A 15,455-nucleotide genomic window follows, 5' to 3' on the forward strand; every position below is an offset into this window, starting at 1 on the left:
TATCACAAACACGGCAACAAACCTTCAGAGGAGAAATTATCTGTGTGCACAGCTGGGACGTTTCAGGTCACGATGTTAGCTAACCATCAGTAATCCCTGCTGGCATTTTACCTGACCATGACTGTACTTCTGATTTGTGGCAGATTATCAAGAGTAGGAATGGGTCCTCAGGAGGCACATCCAGGGAGGGATTTATCTGAATAAATGAAGCCTGGAGGAAACCATTAGTGCACTGTGGAAGATGCAGACAATGTTCAGAGCTGCCCTTGCTGGTGGAAGTGATACAGTAGGATGTGACAGCAACAAATATTTTACCCCCAATGTTTATTTCCTGCAAACAAGGAGTCAGTTTGCCATACTCAGTCACTGATGGCTAAAATGGTCAAGAGAAAAAAGTCCACATAGAAAAAAACAGACAATTCCCAATCTTGATTTTCTGTTGGTTGTGGACCTGACAGGGTTTAGAGCAACACAGAAGAGAAATTATATGATATACCAGGGGCTACCTCCTGACTATCAATACTGGGGTGTTTTCTGTTTCAGCTGCATCATTTCACGGAGAGATTAGAAAATGGTGTTGCATTAGCTACTATCCTTGATAGGTGTCCTACAGTGGGAAAATTCCCACCATGGACAGTATTGCCACTTTCCAGATATTGGAGCAGCTGTCAAAGTAAGAAGGGAGAAGAGGAACCTGGAAAATAAATTGTGACATTTTAAGTCATGTCTTCCCATACATGTTAGAGATTTTGTTTGTGATACATGTAAATGTTACATACACATACATACTACATGTCCATGTAGTTTGTCTTCTATGCCACTGCTACACACATACATATATAATGATGGAAAAAAGGAAGTATGGATGCTAAACACACATATATACCCTCCAAAGAAATATTATACTATGGTCTTCTCCATGGAGTGGCTACGAAAGCACGCATTATACATACACATGCATGCTCACACACACAGCTGTGTGTATCTATATATATATATAAACACACACACACATTCCTATGTGTATCTATATACAGTTACACATAAACACACACAAACACACACACCAAATACTGATCCGTGGGTGTGCACACAGAGACACAATTGGTAAGAAAATCCCCCTCTGAACTGCAATGCCATGATCATCATAGTCTTACAGCATTTGATGAGCCAGACAGCTGATACATCACATGCCAACTAAGCAACTTTCTTACAATCAACTTGTATTACTTATTTCTGCATGTTTTAAAGTGGTTTTGGTTCAGTTTACACTTTTTTTTAAGTAATGCTGAATGGATGAAATCTTCAGTCTTTGTCCTTCCCCAGAAAGATACTTTGATGCTCTAATAGTCATTTTAAAGTTGTTAAAAAACTGATTACACACAACACATATAATACATATGTCTAATCACCAAAAAATAGAAGCAGGAGAATGAATTTTACCCTCAATAAATTACAAAGGAAGACACATTTTAAACAAATATCAAGAGCAGTTACTGCATTCCTTCTGTAATTTATTGCCTTCAGAAAAGGCTCAAATTACAAAATGTGTAGGGTGTAATGCTGTAGGCTGTTCAAACTAGGTTTGCAGTGTCTGCAACACTGGAACTAAATATTTACATGACTCCAAAAGATCTAATCTCTGGATTTCACCCCCCTCCCACCCCCTTTATTTAATTTGTGTGCTATCTTCATCCACCACCCAGCACATTCCACACAGTCACTAAAGTTCATGGAAGAGATAAGTGGGGAGAAAAAAAAGTCAAGACTCTCAAAAGAAAGGAGTAACGCTGTTTAAAAATAAGGAATAGATCATCCTCATTGGAGCTGAAGTCTTGCAGCAATTTTAGTTGGATACAGATGGATTCTAACAGTGATAGCACCTGTGATCTCTAGAGACCCTGTAAAAGAGAAGTTCTAGGGGTGAGTTAACAAATTACCATCTTTCCAAACCTGTAACAGTCTGATCTTCAAAGCCTCTCAAGTTTGCAAAGCTTCAAAGAACCATGGAATTCACTAAGAGCTTCCATAACACAGTATAATATTTTTCCAACTTATTTTTATTCCTTATTTACAATTAATTTGCTATTAGTGCTGAAATACTGATACACCACTAAGAGAAAAATAAACTTTTACAAAAAGGCTTGCTCTCAAGCAATTGTTAAGCCAAGAATAAGGAGCACAAGATTTTTTTAGACCAAACTCCAAATTCTGATGCTTGATTGAAAAAAAAAAAAATGGCATAGACAGTAGATTGCCTGAACAGATTCAACTCTTATCATTGCACCCAAAACCAGAGCCCAGAGTGAGGAAGAGATCCTTGCACAGCATTCTCTGAATTCAGAAGATTGGCATGCCAGCAGCCTCCACCTGCTCTGAGAAATACATCAGCATGTCACCTCTGCTCTGACCCTGCACCTACTGCTTGCTGCTGGGAAGCAACTGCAGGCAGAGGCAAACCAGCCTAAAGCTATGCTGCTGACAGATGAATATGGGTGTCAAAGCTGCATGGAGGAGGCAGATAGTTATGGGTAAGTCTGTTCTGTTTGCATTACAAAACTCAAAAATAGAAAGGAAAGCAAATGAAAGGGTAACAGAGCCAGCTAAAGCATACAGACACACTCCACAGGTATTTTCTTTTCTCCCAGGCAGTGGTGCCAATACTGAAAGTGTAACAGAAGTTAACAGCTGTTCCATATTTTCCCTTCAGCTGTGAAAAGCAGATTGAGACTCATATACTGAGATCAAGAGTCTCACCTTCACTCCTTTCTCTGTGTATACTCTAAAAAAAATGAAAAGCTCTTCAGAAGTGTCAATTTCAAGGTAAGAATTCCAAGGTAATATTGAATAGATTAATTTTAATTATTGTTTCTTTGAATTTCAAGGCAATATCTGAATCACAGGCCATATCCAAATAATTTGTTTCATACTTCGTAACATTCTCACCTTTTGTGGTGAGGTAACACTCAATTTTGCAACAGTTATAAGGACTGTTATACAAAAGACATAATACAAATTTGACTTCCCTACCTGATCTCTCAGTCTCTCCTGGTGTCCCATTATTGCTGTGGCATGGTGGGGATATTTCTGTTTCAGATGCTCAAGGAAAGCCTCTCTCTTCCTGTCCATTTCTGAGGTTTGCATTCCCAGTATCTCTTTGGAACTGCGAGGGCCACCTACTGTATGTCTTCGAGGGATGTTGCGGGTGGACTTTGAATTAGAAGAAGTGTGACTGCTCGGGCTTGAAAGGAGCTCTTTAGATCGGAGACATTCTGCATCGTCGAGTGATGTTACATGCAAACTGGGTTTTGCCTGGTCTGAAAAGAAATAAAAACCAAAACCAAACTGAGTTTGTATTATAAAAACTTAACCACCATCATTCGCATTAGTAGCAAAAAGGAAAAAAAGATTGATATAAAAGCTAGGTACTTTTAGGAGTCTGGCAGTGTGCAGTGGCATGTTCTGCATCATTAGGCATATACACACCATAATAAGTGGCCCAGAAATAATCCCTTATATAAGCTATGCACATACTTGTATACTTTTAACACACAACTGCAGTATTGCCTCACAGAAAACTGGGCATCATTAAAGTAGATGTTCCTTTTGTATCAACTTTACCTGTGTGACTTGAAAAGAAGATCTGACAGAGCCCTTATTCCCTGACCTTTAAGATCTACAGGATGCTTTCTACAAGAAACAGATTTCTTCAATTGGGTCCAGTACACTTAATGGCCCCGTAACTAGTATCCTTAAGGATCCAAACTGATAAAATTCCTTTGACAAAGTCGATTTGTAATGCTTAAGCTTTTTTTTCAGTGTGTTTTCAACATGTTCTGAAACACCTAGAAAACAGTAAGAGGGTTTGGGAGTCTCTTTTTGCTGATTTGTGACTGTGGTCTGGTTTTAAATTTCACAGATCTCCCTCGGATTTTATATGTCTCAGGACAGTGGGCTGGAAAATTCTACATCATTTTTTTATAAACAATCTCTTAAGAAATAAAATAAAAGCAAGTTTTGTGTGAGGTTTTTCCAAAAACTGAAAGAAACCTCAGATACATTTTACTACTTTAAAATCTGCTTTAAGACCAAAGACCACAACGACATTTGTACAGAGACAGGCAAACACTGTGGGGTATGTAAGTGCTGGCTTATCTTCAGGTAACTGTAATATGAACCCTCTGGTGCTCACAAAAATGTAGACAGGAGCCTTGCTACCTAATACCTTTGAAAAATCCCTCACTCCTTTGTCAGCAAAGAAAAAAAACTAACAAAAACTTGAAGCACTGAAAAGGCCTCTCCAAGTCTGATGTGGCCTTCCTCATCTTTACCAGGCAGACTCAGACACCCCTGTGAGTGTTAACCCTTCCCAGCACCTCCCCAAGCGCAGAGAGCTCCTTCCTCTACTTGTTTTGAATAAATCTTTATTTCTCTCTGTCTGACACTTTTTGCCTCAGAGCCCCTTATCCGCCCACAGATGTTGTCCCCGCACGCTGCCAGTATACGGCACCACTGTCTGGAAAGAGGCACCGACTCGTTTCTTTTTATGGTTCAGTCAGTCATTCTGACACCCTGCCTACCACTTGCCTCAGGATTTTATGCTGAGGATTTCTCAGCTTTCTGGTGTGCATTGTCAATTGCCTGCCACGTGCCATAGAACATCAAGCCCTGGTAATAAAGCAAATCCTCCATCAGGGGAGCCGCTGCTGGTGTGACACCCCACCAATTCACATAGGGAATCAATTTCCTTGGGTTCCATAACAGAACTTGGCCCTGGAAGGTCCTCAAACACTTTCCATGTTTCTGTAAGCTCCCTATACTGTTCAAGGCCTCCAAAATTTTCAACAACACCCTCTTGTTTGCATTCATGGAAACCTATCCTGAAAGCAGATGCAGGCACAGGGGCCCAGACTGCAGGTGACACCACGCTTTGACGAGCACAGATCTGGACACAACTTTGTGAGCAGGTCTGGTTCACAGGAAAGTCTTACTCTCATACAGATTCAAAATGTCATCTGTGCTTTTCACAGCACCTTCTTAGCAGCACAATCCTGCAAAAGCCTTCAGAGCAGCAGCCTCACCTTCATGTACAAACACACATGCACTCAACTTTTTCAAGCACAACTCAATTAACAAACATCCATCCTTGCTGCTTATTGAAAAGTCAGAGCCCAAGCCACACAGTACACTGAGCTTGTTTGAGAAAAACGGCAAACAGGAGAGTTTTGCTTGCAAGAAGCCATCGTGGCTACTCCAGATACACTTAGTGAAAATGGTTTCTGAAAGCTGCACAGTCATTCCAACCGATTTTACATGGGAGGGAAAAGAGGTGGGCTGGGGCTGAATGGAATTTACCGTCTTTAATTTGTTGCACCAAGAGCCTAGAGGTTATATCCCTGAGGCTGCCAGAACAAAGGCACAGACATAAAATAAGTTATTTTCCTGGAGCTGGAGGGAGTCAACATGAGCGTGGGTGACTGAGTGCAGCAATTTGGTGTAAGCCCTCAAAGTCCAGTCAAAGCAGCAGCTTCAATCACTGAAGTGATGGCAGGCACTTCCTCAAGAAGGCAGGTAAACCTATGATAAGCACGACCTAGAACTTGTGGGTGTGCATTTGGGGCCCTAAATCTCTCTCATGAAAAGTCTTTCCCTACTCTGCACTTCAGTAATTTCAATAGTTTAAGAAAGAGCTAATTATTTGGCACATAAAGAGACATATCAAGTTAAGTGTTTTACCACTGTTTGTTATTAGGTGAAACCTTGAAAAGAAATCAAAAATAACATATTTTTCTTATACTGTATTAGAAAGATCAACAAATTCCCTTATTTTTCTTTCATATACTTGGAAAATACTGCATAAATACCAGTGAAAAGAAAGGAATGTAAACTATGCAAACTAATTTCTCATCTTGCCAGAGAGCTGACATGGGCATCCAGCAGGATCCAGATCCTGCACCATTACAGCACACAGCAGCATATGACTTCCTTTGCAAACCATAATCTGTTGTGTTTCAGTATGGGTCTTTTCCCTACTAATTGCTGAAAAAATGTTTTGGACCACTTCCTGGACACAGATAAGTGACTTCAATGGTGAGGTTGAGCACTGGGCTGGTGAAACTCCCCTGTGGAACTCAAGGCACATCAGCTCTACAGATGCTGTGTGTGCCACAGTGTTACAGGGAGGAAAAACTGAGAGAGGTTTTCTGGATTCTGGAGTTGCCCAGTAATACTGTGGATAAACCTGCCATATCTTCCAAGAGAAGATAATAGGGCTAGCAAATCAATCTCCACAGGTAACTGTGAAATGTGTGAAAGATCATGTGATGGTTCCCAGATGAGCGCTAAGAGTAGGAAAAGGATAAATTACGCAAGTACCCTCCTTGGGAAAGGAGCAAAGAGAAGCCAATAGAAAACACAGAGGCGTGAGATAAGCTGGTCTTCCTCCCTCCCTCCCTCATATTCAGAAGCTAAAAGCTGAAGGTCTTTCTCTCCAATAAAGCAGAAAGTCTAGAGGGCAACTAAAAGCAAGACTTGCTGATTGACAGGGAGCAATTTGGTTATCCAAAGGCTTGAGTAACTCTTACACTTGATTTGCTTCTCTGATCTGAAAACAAGTTTAAAGATTTCTTAATATCACCAACATCACCCTTACTACATTAAAGGCCCAGGTCTGCAGTGTAGAAGTACTACTATGTTTGGATTAGCAGCAAAATTATCATGAAGGATTAATGGCTGTGAGGTAGGAGAAAAAAAAAGAAAGAGGAAAAAAAAAATCCTTTGACATGTCATGGTATGTAATTCTTCTAAGTCACACCCTCCATGAAGTCTACAAAGGTCAGGAAAGTCAGTCTGCTTCATTACTTTAAATGCTATGAAGATTTTAATAGTTCTATTTTGCAACCCAGGTGACATAAGAGAAGAGCACTTTCAGAAAAATTTCAGAAAGGAACAAGTGTGGACCTGACCCATACTGATACTGTGAAAGTGCGCCTTGAAGCAAACCCCATTTAACACCAAAACTTTAAAAAAGAATATAGATTTAACAGCATGAGTCAAACTGTTACATTTATGTTAGAAGTAAATGTGATATTTGGAATTGTTCTAATTTTCTTCACTGTCTTTACAATTAGCTCTTTTTCCAATGTAAATGTTGGATATGGGCCAAAACTACTACATTTGGTTATGAGCTTTCAGCACTCAACATTTTTGGGAACCGTAGGATCAGTCTGGTCAGCCCTCTGTTTTCCTAGCTCCACATGTATCTGAGGCAATTTCACACAACCCCTACAGAAGAAATGTGTTACTGAAGGCTTTTTTTTTCTCTCCTAGTCAGACACATTCTTAAAGTGAAGATTTCCGTCCCACTAAACATAAACAGGTGACTTGCAATGCTCAGTAATTTTTAAGGGATTCAAAAGAGCATCAATTAATTAATGATCAGCCAATTAAAAAAAAAAAAGAGCATTTTTTCCCCTCCTAAGTTGCTAATGCACTATTTGTTGGTATTGCATGCTCATAAACTTGAGTGATTTTTTTTTTTTAAACCACATGCACTATTTGTTTCACAGAAGCACAGTAACACAACTTTTCCTGAAGTGCCTTTGAAGAACACAACACGCATGAAATGGGAGTGTTCACAGGTGCCCCACAAACACGGTAACAGATACAGACTAGATTAGGTGTTTGTCATGCTACCTGAATGTTATGTTCCACGTGGAATGGCCCACGTAGAACTCGCCAGGAAGTAGTTTATGTTCACTGTATATGATACAGATAGCGCGGCAGTGAGTGTATGAATGCACAGCGGCGGAGCTGCCGTGGAAACCCCGCTTAGACAGCCCTGGCTTCGCTCCAAAACAAACCCCAGCGCTTTCACTCAAAGCAAACTCACCCTGTCACAATCTGCCGTGGATCTCCCCCTTTTAACAGACACCCCGAGGTACAGATGAGCTCAAGCGCACTTTTACGAAGGAAGAGCTATTTCTGTGCCATAGCTGAGGCTGGCAGGACATTTAAAGGGAAGGGGACATGCTTTCCCCGCTCAGCCTCCGCACCGGCAGATCCGCATCCCTGACAGCCGTGCGGAGCTCCCGAGGGCACACACAGATCTCTCCCAAGAGAAAGTTAAACTCACAGAGTGTTAGGGAAATGTGCACAGCAGATCCATCAGCACAAGAAAAAAACGCTCTTTTTTTTTTCCATGCATTCTGCCTCCAGTTATAAAAAGCAGCAACGAGGGACATGCTTCAAACGTAACTCCATCTTTGCCTCACTTCTATCGCCGCTTACTTACCCCTCGTCTGCCTGCCGTCTGTTGGGCAAGCCAGGCACAGCTCAAGTTTCTGGCTTTCATTTTCCTCCATTGTCCCTGCCTAGCGCTCAACTGCCCTGCTCAGCTCGGAGCCGCAGCGCCCGGACGGTCGGCGCGGGGCTCGGGGAGGAGAAAGGAAGCGCCGCGCCGTGTGCTCCCGGCGCAGCCCCCCCGAGCAGCCCGGCTGAGGCTGAGGCTGTGGCTGAGGCGCGGCGGAGGCCCCAGGCCCGGGCCCCAGCAGGTGACGGCCCAGCGCCGCCCCGCCGCCCCTAGCCGGCCCGCGATCGTGGGAGAGCCAACCTCGCCAACGCGATCGCGGGCCGGAGCCTCCGCTGGAATCCGAGCCCGCAGCCTTTTAAATCTCCGTCATGGGACAAAAGCCTTTCCACACGGTGGGTTGGTTTTTTTTTTTTCCTAAGCTCGTAACCACCGAGCCCACAAACATTCCTGATAAATGCTCCTCTGTCTGTTTTAGCGTCTAGTTTGAAAGTAATTCCTTATATAAACTATTTGAGGTTTTGTTTTCAGTTAGGTTCTTTCAAGCTGCTCAGAGAATGAATTGGGGAAAAAATCAAGATACAGGAATTCAACTTTAGTGAAGCCAATGAAAATGAATGGTAGCAATATGTAAGCAGGGACTTCGGTTAAGAGGGATTTCGAAGCCTCAGTAGCAAAACATATAGAAACATACAACTAATTCTCTTTTGGCAGATCAGAGGCCAGCGGTCTGCATGGAAAGCAATAGATCTACCAGGCTAGAAGGCAAAAAATAGTGTGGCTGAGAAGGATGAGATCAAATCCCACAGATTCCAACAGATGCCACATGTGTTGATTTAGTAGAGAGTATCAGACTGATTTAGTCTATCCAAATCATAACACTGAGCCAGAGATGGTGGAACAAACTTGGTGTTTAGTTGCAACATCAAGACCAGCAAATTTATCCACAGACATCTTTTGAATTAGATTAAGAACAAAGCATAATTGAGATTTTAATAAAAATAGGCTATTTCTCACTTACATTCCAGCACTAGGTAACAGTATCTTGGATGTCTTTTTAAACAGACCTAGAATAACATGGTCTTCCAAGTTGTCCTCAACTCTGACTGCACTATAACATCAGCCAAATTGTTTGCAATGACCTCTCAACCACCTAGCCCAGACAGGCTAGGAAAATTCCCTTACATTTCCTTCTACATCTTTATCTGGCAAAAATGTCATTCTGTCTACTTAGATTATTGAATGCAGAAATGTTTTGTGTATACATAAATTCAGCACAGAAGCTCAAGGAGGATCATTCTCCTCATGCTCCTATCCTCCCCCTTCCAGACAAAAAAACCCCAACAAACCGCATTTGAGTAAATTACAATGAGCAATTGATAAATGAAAAAAGCTAATGTTCATTAGATCAGACATACATATTCTCTAGCACTTCAGAAATATTTATTTTCCTTTTTAACAATTAATTCTATATGGTCTTGGAACCTGGCAAAAGTCCCAGAAATCTGGCATGGAAAACATAGAAAAGATGAAAATGCAATTTAAACATTAGCACTGCTATTTAAGGTCTGCAGTACAGTGCTCCCAGCAGAATACTCCTATAGTTGCCCTACAATCATAAAGAAAACAGTGTGATTTTATTTAGCAGAGTGTTTTTACTGGCCCTAGGTTCCTCCTGCTCATTCTGATTGTGGACTATTTTAGCAGAAGTGATGGCCAGCCATCCCACTTATCTGATGTTTCTTTTGTGATATGAAGGAATAACACTGAGGTTAACCTTTAACACTGAGGTTTTCCAGAGTCTGGACAATCGTGATGAGCCCTTTGCAATTTACATTCACTGCCAGCTGGAAGGATAAGAGGCTCCTTGCAGGAGTAGTGAACACTGAACATCACCAACTTCAAGAAATGTAAAGTGACTCAGAAACCTCTGATGGAAAAAGAAAGCCAGTGTGGTTGCCTGGAGCAGCACCATGAAAGCTGTACCAAGACATTACCTGTAGACAGGGCCCAGAAACGGAGAGTTCAGAAACTGAGGGCATTGAAAAAGACCTTATCCTGAAATAACACAAAAGAAAGCACAAAACATACTTGTGTAAAATGCCTGAAAGGAAGGAACTTTTCCTGCCTTGTACAAAACCAGGGTTAGCTGCGGAGGTCAGTAGTGTTTGTACCAAGAACCTTAATAAGAATCAGTGCACTCTAGCTCCTTAGAAGGCTTTCCCTTCATCCATGGTGGGGAAAAATACCTAGAAAATTAGCCTAAGACTAAAATAATGATGACAGTAACAAGAATAATAAATAAAATTTAACTATCTATTTTTAGCCAGCACCTTCAGTTTCCACAGCCAAGAGCACAAGACAAGAGTTGCTCTCTTGACTCTCCCACTGACATGTCCCAGTGAGCAACCAAGTGCCCCTCAGGACAGTGCCAAACTGGTCTGGAACTGCTGCTTTCATACCACAGCAAAGTGCTCCCACTGCTGAGGCTGACAGTAAATGGTATTGATAGTGCTGCTAAGAGGCCTGAGCAAATCAGACACCCCAAATGTAAAGATGGTCTAAGAGAGATTGTTTTTTTGGTTGTTGACCTGTGACTTGGAAACTGGGTGTCACTTTGTAAGAACTTCTGCAGCTGCAGAAGTAGTTTTTCAAACAGGATTAAAGAGCATTGGCAAAGGAAGAGACTAAACATAACACACTTTGGTATCATCGAAATCAAACAAAACAAAGAGCCTGTCCATAAAACATAATCACTGCCCAGAAAACATAATCACCTCTGCTACTGCTTAGGACAGGGAACAGTTGGGACAGCAAGGTCTCAAAGCATGTCTCATTTTAAGGGAAAATTCCTCGGTATCAAGCTGGATTTAATTTGTGTATCTAACAATTCCATCCCTTAAGATGTTACTGAAGTCTTTTAGAAGAATTAGTGAAACTCCTTTAGCAGCTGGAGACAGCCAGAACCATTATATTATTAGGCTCAAATAAAGAGCACCCCAGTACAGTAACTGGGATGAATCACTAACGACAAGTTAAATAAACTTGATTAACCAGTTCACAGCACGCAATCAGCATTTGTTTATCTGTGGGATCAACAATAACAGTGGTTCCTTTTAATTACTGTTCTCAGATCTGGATCCATCAATATCAAAACAATGCACAGAGAATAATTGCCAACAGGTTATGATGTTTTAATTGTGTTTAAAATTAATGTCCCAGAGCGACTTCAGCACTTCTGGACTTACCATGTGCGTAAAAGGAACAATTAAGAAATACTGGCTCCACTCGATTAGTCAAAATATAAAACAATGACTCCATGGCTCTAGCAATTATTCAGATCTGGGAAGCTAATTATTAACATTTAAATAATAAGAAGTGTGTCATAATTAAAGACTTGTCTCAATGTCCATGTGAAATCATGTAGCCTCTGTGAAAAATGTCATGAATGCTCTCCACAGGAACTAGCCTGACACTGTTTAACCTACTGTAGTCCAGCAAAAATATTAGACCTGGAGTGGTGAGGCAGAAGCCTGACAGGGATTATGAGCACTCAAGTGGGTCACACTGCAGCACCTCTCCAAGCATTTATATGGCCAGAGATGGCTTTGGACTGCCCTGGGGCTGCCCTGGAGGAGGGGAGCATCATGAGGATGCACCATTGTGTCAGGAAACCTCCCTTCTACATTCCAGGGAATCATGGGTGGCCATTCCCTACCAACCAGTCAGATTTGAAATGGAGAAAGTAACTAACTCCAGGAAAAGAGCACTGAGTGTGATAAAGCTCAGATTTCCCCCTTGCACAGCAGAGAGCAGCTTCAGGGCTGCAGCTCGTTTGAGCACATCTCTGTTCCTGTTCATCCTCAGCGTCTTCTGCCAGGGTGGGTGGTGGTCTCTCAGTGCTTAAAACTAAAATAGACTCACTTCTGAAAGAAGAGGACTATGTTCAGATAACATATTATCAAAGAAGATATAAAGCAGCCACTAGTTTGTACAAGCAAAATGAAAAAAAATTCTGAGGTCTGTCAATGTGAACCCCAGTAAATACATCTGGGGGCAAAGAGGATTAATTTTTTTAATTAATTGTCTATTGATTTGGTATTGTACAAAGAATTCCAGAGTTTTAAGATGTGGAGTGAGGTCTTTATAATCATTTGGTCTCATCCACTCAGTAAGAGATCTCAATGAAGTGGGTCCTATTTTTAATGAAAGCATAGTGGTTAAAATATTCAGTGCTTAAATTAAAGGCAAACATCTGAATGTGATTTCAAAATTTACAATGACAAACAATCTAAAACAACTTCTGGGATTATTTATCATGAAATTACCTTCCCTGTTAAAAATCTGTGGAGAGTTTCAATATTCATACTCTGTACATTCCAGTTCAGTTAAAAACTCTCATACTTATGAAGAAAAATGAGCCCAAGGAGTGAAATGGTAACACTCAGCTGAAGCAAGAAAGAAAACTGAATATGGGTTTTTCTGCACATCTCCACAACAGAATTTCACTGTGCCTTGTCAGACCTTCAGGTTTCAGGTCTTCAGAGAAGTTCAGAGACTAACAGTGGTGCCAAGAGCCAGACTAAATCACTAAAACAACTATACAAAAGAGTGATTAAGAAGTTGAACATAAAATCTTCAGGCAGAAGATACATTCATCCTTCCAATTCCATTTCAAGTACAGCTCTGGGAAGCAGCTATAATTGCCTGTCACTTGGCATTGCCTAGCTTTCAGATGCTCATTTCCAAGTAACAGAGCAACCTTCATGCACCCCAAAAGACATTTTGTTCAAGTTCATAACTCTCACACGTGGACTGAGAGCATGTGAAGTAAGTTAGATTTTCTGTTTTCCAAGTTTTATTTTTGTTTCCTTCCTCTCTCTCCAATTTTTTAAAATAAATTAAAAGGCCTGAAAGCAGTGAACACTTCTGCATGCCCTAAATCAAACTGAGAAAAAGAACTGTGGTCATCACAAAGGAGTGCTAACATTCAAGTGAGAAGAACAAAAAAAAGATGATTCTTCTCTTTCATCAATAACTTTGTCTCCCTCTGTAATTTGGGACAATCTCAACAAAGCTAATAGTAGATACACTTTAACGTGACTTCCTTTTCCGTTGCCCAAGGGAAGATGGAACAGAGCTAAATGAGCATAATTACAGGATCCATCTTTCTGACTCGTGCAGTGCAACACCTTATTTCAGCTTTTGTACCCTCCTGCTGTCATCCCACCATCCCATGCCAAACTAACATTCATATGACCACACTGCCACCAGCACACCCAGCTTTGAACTGAAGACCCTGACATGCTTCAGCTCCTCCTCACATCACATTTTCTTACAGGAGCGTAAGGAAGGATCAGCCTGCGAATTCAGAAGCAGAAAATATGATCATGTTTCTGTAAGGTACCAAACAAATTACTCTGTGAAACCAATATATGCCTTACATTGCAGAAATTTTAATCACTAGAGTTTAATGGAATAAAAAGCAGTATGTGGGTGGGAAAGAACAGTGCAAGGGATTGTTTCTGAAGGAGGTGGAAGAAAGGGAGGGGGAAAGGTCTCTTTAAAGTCCATCCGCTCTACATTCAAATTCTGTTTCCCCTAATATAAAGCATTTTGGTTTTGGTAAGTTCACTTTGAATGAATTGACTCAGAGAGCTCTTATTGAGACTTTGGATTCAAATTGATCTAACTTTTTAGCATTGCCAGAAGAATAGACTTTACTGCCTGAAACACTATTGCTGGTGTCATGGATGTCTGCAGGATCTGGTTGGAAATTTATGAGGCGACATGCTTTAGTAATCAAAAGTATCAAGAGCTGCTCTACACGAAGTACAATTATACTTTGAAATAACATGAGAGATCCTTTGTTTCAGCTTTTACCAAGTACCCTTCCAGTTTGTAAGATTGTCAGGTGATTGCTTGAATTAACAGGAAATACAAAGTATACTTCAGTGGAGCCTGGGTTCAGAAATGCAGTAATAGTTCAAGTTGTGGTGTGATTACCGTAACCACTTACTTATCACCCAGGATATCCGAGAAATATTCTACCACCAAAAAAACTGTTTCAATTAAAAAAAAACAGTAAATAATGATTAGAAATGAACAAAATGGAACCAGTGTTGCCAACCCACAGCACTCACACAATTCACTGAATGATGATGGTCTTTCTTAAAAAGTAACTTTTTTGGGGAACACTTCATTTTATTCATCTCTGGACTCTGCCCAATCATATATTTGACTTTTCTCAACAATGTAACTGATAAGAACTAGATTTTTTTCCAAGACTCAGACTAAAATCAAGTGAGAGATCAGCACCATTGGAACTTAATGAGTTGGACATTTTAAATAGTTTTTACTGCAGTTTCTCCTTGTCTCCTACTACAAAGGCACTACTATACAACAAATGACAACCTGAATGGCTGAAAAGAGAAAAGTATAAGCAGAATCTGATTTCTAATCCAGCAGGGATGGTCACAGGTTGTGGTTTGTAAAACTTTTATTTCTACCTTTTGTCAGGCACCAGCCTCTGAAGGGAGATATAAGAGCAGAGGTCTAATGTAGACCTTTCAACCTGTAAATGTATCAATGACCTCTCCAACAGTATGTATATCTCCCTCCTTCAAAGTGCCTCTCTGACCTCCCCAGACCATGCTCATGCTATTATTAAGACAGCTGATTAGTAAGAAAGCAATTGGAGTTGACAGCAGTGGCACTGCTGTTCTTTTTCAGGCCTGCCCAGTCTGTTCTGCTGGGATGCACACTTACTAATTCACTCTTCAGTATTGAGGGTTTCATAGCTTTAGGGCAACAGGAACCATTTGATTATCTTGTCTGATTTCCCATCTATCACAAGCCATTAAATTTGATGTGGGACCCTCACACAAACGCCAAAAGCTTCAATGAGATGAAGAAGACATTCCTGATCTCAGGACATCAATGCTTCATCTGCACTAGCATTTGTTTAAAACCCCATCAGACGTGCAATGAGATCTACCCAGACCATCAGCATAAGAAAGTGAAGGACATCAAGCTCCCATCTGAGGGACCTTAACCTTGAGCAAAGTTCTCTCCTCTGCCTTTAATTTCCTATGTGAGACAACCACCTTGAAAAACCTCCAGATCATCCTAACCAAGGCTGTGATAC

General features: G+C 41.0%; 1 protein-coding gene across 5 annotated transcripts in view; it reads right to left on the bottom strand.

Moving 5' to 3' along the window:
- KIAA1217 (KIAA1217 ortholog) overlaps positions 1–15,455 on the bottom strand; it is a 354,324-nt gene that overhangs the window by 168,369 nt on the left and 170,500 nt on the right. For 3 of the 5 annotated variants that reach the window (XM_085050500.1, XM_085050498.1, XM_085050510.1), the window contains one exon: positions 3,031–3,317. In XM_085050500.1, coding sequence (XP_084906626.1) covers positions 3,031–3,317 — 287 coding nt within the window. Of the gene's footprint in view, positions 1–3,030; positions 3,318–8,293; positions 8,493–15,455 lie in introns of those variants that run through there. The other 2 variants (XM_085050499.1, XM_085050506.1) reach the window with 2 other exon arrangements.

Source organism: Lichenostomus cassidix, chromosome 2 (assembly GCF_008360975.1).
Source record: "Lichenostomus cassidix isolate B80296 chromosome 2, HeHo_3.0, whole genome shotgun sequence".
NCBI lineage: Eukaryota > Metazoa > Chordata > Aves > Passeriformes > Meliphagidae > Lichenostomus > Lichenostomus cassidix.